The 5,000-nt window shown below is 34.7% G+C and overlaps 1 protein-coding gene across 1 annotated transcript in view; it reads right to left on the bottom strand.

Moving 5' to 3' along the window:
* LOC143028840 (uncharacterized) overlaps window positions 1-1,826 on the bottom strand; it is an 18,584-nt gene extending 16,758 nt beyond the window's left edge. The window contains exons 1-3 of the mRNA XM_076191202.1: window positions 1,418-1,826; window positions 674-1,264; window positions 177-448 (exon numbers count right to left, since the gene is read on the bottom strand). Coding sequence (XP_076047317.1) covers window positions 177-448; window positions 674-1,264; window positions 1,418-1,826 — 1,272 coding nt within the window. The remainder of the gene's footprint in view (window positions 1-176; window positions 449-673; window positions 1,265-1,417) is intronic.
* Between the last annotated feature and the right edge of the window lie 3,174 nt (window positions 1,827-5,000).

The following is a 5,000-nucleotide window of genomic DNA, read 5'->3' as shown; positions in this document are numbered from 1 at the left end:
AGCTCCTTTGCAAAACAGCAGTTCTGTACAAATTTGATTACTCTTTCTTCCGCAACTTCCATTAATTGAACATTAAGTTCAGCAATTGACACCTTTGGTTTTTGCAAATATCTGACAAATAATATAAGATAGGTACGTGCTCTAATCAATTTAAACCATAACGAATAATGACACACTAGTCGTAACATTAGAGGATCAACTGTGTCAGTCTGCTTCGGTTCTACTTCAACTCTAAAGACCTTCTTGGTTTCAAGATTAGAAAAATCTTCCTTGCTCATCTGTGGTTGGACTGGCCAGACTTCTTCATTTTGGGACAAGAAAGCAGGTCCTTCAAACCATCTACTTTTTTGTCTGCCTCTAGTAGCATCATCTGCAGGATTATCCTTGCTTGTCACATACATCCAACAAACATCCTCAGAATTCTCTCTAATCTGAGAAACTCGATTACCTACAAAAGTTTTAAATCTTATATGATCATTATTCAAGTATCTTAACACTGTATTTAAATATGTTCAAATATAGATTTGACTTATCTGTATAGGTAATTATCTCACTATCACACGCTTCCATTTAATGGCAAGCGTGGCTGCAACCAATTCAAGTCTTGGAATGGTAATTCATTTCAGAGGCGCTACTTTGGCCTTTCCCAAAATGAAGCTATACTGGATCTTACCATCAAGATGTTTGTATCCTAGATATGCCACTGAACCATAAGCTAATTCACTGGAGTCACAAGATATGTCACACTGAATTGACTCTACTTTTGATGTTATACCTTTCTTTGTACAGCGATCAATACTAAACAGTTTGAACCTATTCAACCTTGACATCCATGCATTTATGTACCCTTTATTCCTGTCACTCAAAGTACAATCCCATCCAATACCGTTTCTAAATAAATTTTGTAACAATATTCTTCCTTCAAAAACAACTGGTGCTAAGATACCCAATGGGTCGTAGACTTTACCAATTACAGCTAATAGTTCTCTCTTAGTCCTAGATACCTCATCAAAGTTGAGTGATATACTTATTTTGTCTTTACCAAGAGACCAATATAGTCCCAATGTCTTTCTTTCTACGTCTTTATTTTTAATGAACTTTTCTACACTATCACTACATTTCTCCTTTGGTAAACAATTCAGAGCTTTAATGGAATTACTATTGAACTTTGTCAAATTGAATCCACCTTTACTACAAAGATCTATCACATTAACACTATTGTCAATCAAGTCATCAATGTCATCGGATGACACCAAAAGACCATCTACATAGAAGTTATTGAGAACTATCTCGCTTACTGATGTGTTAAACTAACTGCCGTAATCTTGTACAACTCGTTTTAGAGCATAATTTGCAATACTAGGTGAGCAACTAGCGCCAAATGGATGAGAAGTCATTCGTAATTGAAGTATATCACCTCCTATTTGTCCATCTTTCCACCACAATAAACGCAAATATTCTCTATCACTTTCAGGCACATTGACTTGATAATACATAGTCTCTATATCAGCAGCGCATGCATATACAGTAGTCCTAGTATAAATCTCAAAAGGACACCTAACAGGTCCTTGTCGCAACAGATCATTTAAAGACAAGTCATTCACACGGGCTGCACAGTCAAATACCACTCGTACTTTATCCCTTTTGGTAGGATGACGTACTCCAAAATGTGGGATGTACCATGCTTGTTGATTCTTCATATCACACTTAGGAACTTCTTCGGCGTACCCTGTATCTAGTAGATTAATCATAAACTGCTTATACTGCTTATAATACTCATCATCCTTGAATTTACATTTTAACCGCTGAAGCCTTTCAAACGGCATAGGTTAACTATCAGGAACTACCATCGGTTTCTCTCTCATTGGTAAAGGAATCTCGTACTTTCCATTAATCATTTGCCTACACCCAGACTCGACAAATTGTAACCATCTTCTATCTTCTATGCTAGATTCTACCGAATTCAATGATGAATCAACAAACTCTCTATTATATGACTCGATCAATTTCCTCTCTAAATAATTACCATCGACTCTTATGTTATTCACAGCAACTTCTTGAGCATTGTCTATTATTATTCCACACAGTATCCATCCTAAATGTGTTCTCACAGCATACGGATTTCCTACCTTCTCTGCATGCACTAACTCCCAATGTTCAGACGTTTCTGATACATTACTTCCTATCATAATCTCTATCTCTCATTGGCTGTGATAAAATTCTAATTTCGTGAGATGTTTCTACTTCTCTATGTCTTTCTTTCTAATACTATGACTTTGATTAAGAGGAAGTTTCTTCACTGCAAATACAGGTGGTAATCTAATTTGGTTATTTCCTTCAACATTAGCTACCGACATCCCTACAACATTAAGGCAAGATATTCCCTTTGTTCCTACTATTGTACAAACTTGTAAAGTAGCTGACTGATAGTTTATGTCTTTCATTCCAAGCTTCTGCAATAAATTCTTAGTACGGAATGTAACAGAACTACCACTGTCAAGATAACATGTAGTATTAACAACCTTACCATTCAATTCTACTTGAACAGGGATGGCAGTAGTGTCTCCCACTGAATCTTTAAATTGACTGGATAATACTTGAACTGTCTCATTAACTTTATTAGTGACCACTGGATTTGCCGTTACTTCTTTACTTTCTTCTTCCCTGGAATTCTTACTCGTCCTATGCATAATTGTAAGATGTGAAGCACCGCATTGTTCACAAATTTGAATCACTCTATACAGTGACGCTTTATGTCCCTTCCTTAAATAATTGAAACAAAGTTTTAAACTGTAAGCCTTGCCTAATATCTCCCCATAAGTTAACAATCTTAATTCAGGACACACATCAATAATATGTCCTTCCTGACATAACCAATAAGAAAGTCTGGTTCTCTGTGTTCTAGAATTATCTCTCAAATTATGCATAATTGTAAGATGTGAACCACCACATTGTTTACAATTTCGAACTACTCTACACTGTGACGCTTTATGTCCCTTCCTTAAACACTTCCTTAAACACTTGAAACTGAGCCTTGTCTAATTTCTCTTCATAAGTTAGCCATCTTAATTGGGGACATACATCAATAATATGTCCTTCTTGACATATCCAATAAGAAAGTCTCGCTTTCTGTGTCACATTGACATGAATACTTCTATCGTTCGAGTTAGTACTTCTCTTGTAATTCATCCTTCTATTAGAATTGCATGTGTTTGCTTCTACTCTCTGTAATTCTGAAAGTCCACATTGTATACCTAACATGGCACTTATACATGAATCTAATTCGATAATAAAGTCATCCAACATCTCAACATTTTCTTCCTTCATTTCAGACCAAGCAAGAACTTTATCTATGTGCATTGAAGCGATTCGTTCCTTATTTCCATATCTTTTTCTTAATTCATTTCTCGCTTTTTGGTAATCCTCTCTTGGATCTAAATGTAAACATGTTTTCACTATTTTGTTTGGTTTACCTTCTGTATATTGTTTAGGTACTGTAACTTTTCATTATCTGACACATGTTTGCTATCAATTAACATATCGAAATCTCTGACAAATTCAAAGTACTTGTCGTATTGTCCACTAAATCTAATAATTACATGAACAGGCATTGTGGTTTTAGTCATTAAAGTCGTAATCTGTCTGTTGGTCATCATTATTACAATCTGCAATCTGCAGTCACGAGAATCATTTTTTAAGTTAACATTTACATTATTTTCAAATTTACTTAGAACCTTTAATTCTGCCTCAGCTGATTCTAATTCCGTTTCTAAGTCAAGCCTATCTTGTTCTTGTTTTAATCTTTGCAGTTCCTTTTACAGCTCTTGCTTTATTTTCAGCTTCTGTAATTTGATGTCTAAGCTCGCCCTCTTAGCCATCGCTTTACCTATTTGACTACTTAGATCACTTTCTCCCGACTGAGATATACTATCTATTGCCTCTTCCACTTCTCTTTTATCAGAGACTAATATTTCTCTAACTACTTCTTCTAATTCTAATTTCTCGGCTTCGACAAACTCTTGTATCCTACTCATAAGTTCTGCCTTATTGTCAGAACACAATTGACCCTTAAGTTTCAAGTATTTCTTTAGCTGAGACACTGTGGCTCTCTCAATCTTGTTTAACTTAGAATATTCACTTGCTCACACTATTTGATAGATGAATAGGAACTAGACAACTATGCTCTATTTAAATTCGAATTTCAAGTCCACTCATTCAGTCAAAGCACTACCTTTGGTAACCATGTGCACAGAATCCATTAATTTATCTTTATACTTATTACTTAATTGACTCACACACAATCTTAAGAGTACAACCTTTGGTACCAAACACATCATTCAATAAAGAGTTACAGAATTAAATGTGACAATTTAGATGCTCAACACTGATTTGCACAAATCAGTACTTAATAAACTGGGATCTTTATACATAGTCCAAATACAACCACAAAACATTCTCTTAATACAATCATTATTAATCGATATTCGATACTAACCTGCATAAATCAATACTTAATACACAAAGCATTCTCTTAATGCACTCATTATTAATCGATATTTAATAATAATGTACGCAAATCAATGCTGAATAAATCTGGGATCTTTATACTTAATTCAAATACAATCACTAAACATTCTCTTAATGGCCTTCAATCATTAATCATTATTCAATCCTAATTTGCGCAAATCGATACTTAATAAACTTAGGAGAACTATACCTAGTTCGAATAAAATCACGAAGCATTCTGTAAATGCCCTTCAATCATTAATCAAAATTTAATCTTAATTTACACAAATCGATACTTAACAAACTTGGGATACTTTGCATAGTTAAAGAATTAATTAAAATTCAACCATATAACTATTCACTATGTCACACGAGCAATTTCAGAACTTGCCTATCCGAATACTTGTTGGCTTCTACCAGGCTTCTGCTAATCCGGTTACCATCCTTCCATGTGGAGTCATCACTCCTTGAAGCTCCAACCTCTGGGTCTGTAA

The sequence above is a fragment of the Oratosquilla oratoria genome, chromosome 10 (assembly GCF_046742065.1).
Source record: "Oratosquilla oratoria isolate Oo_2021 chromosome 10, ASM4674206v1, whole genome shotgun sequence".
NCBI classification, from domain to species: Eukaryota; Metazoa; Arthropoda; class Malacostraca; order Stomatopoda; family Squillidae; genus Oratosquilla; species Oratosquilla oratoria.
This window is presented reverse-complemented; position numbering and strand designations above follow the sequence as displayed.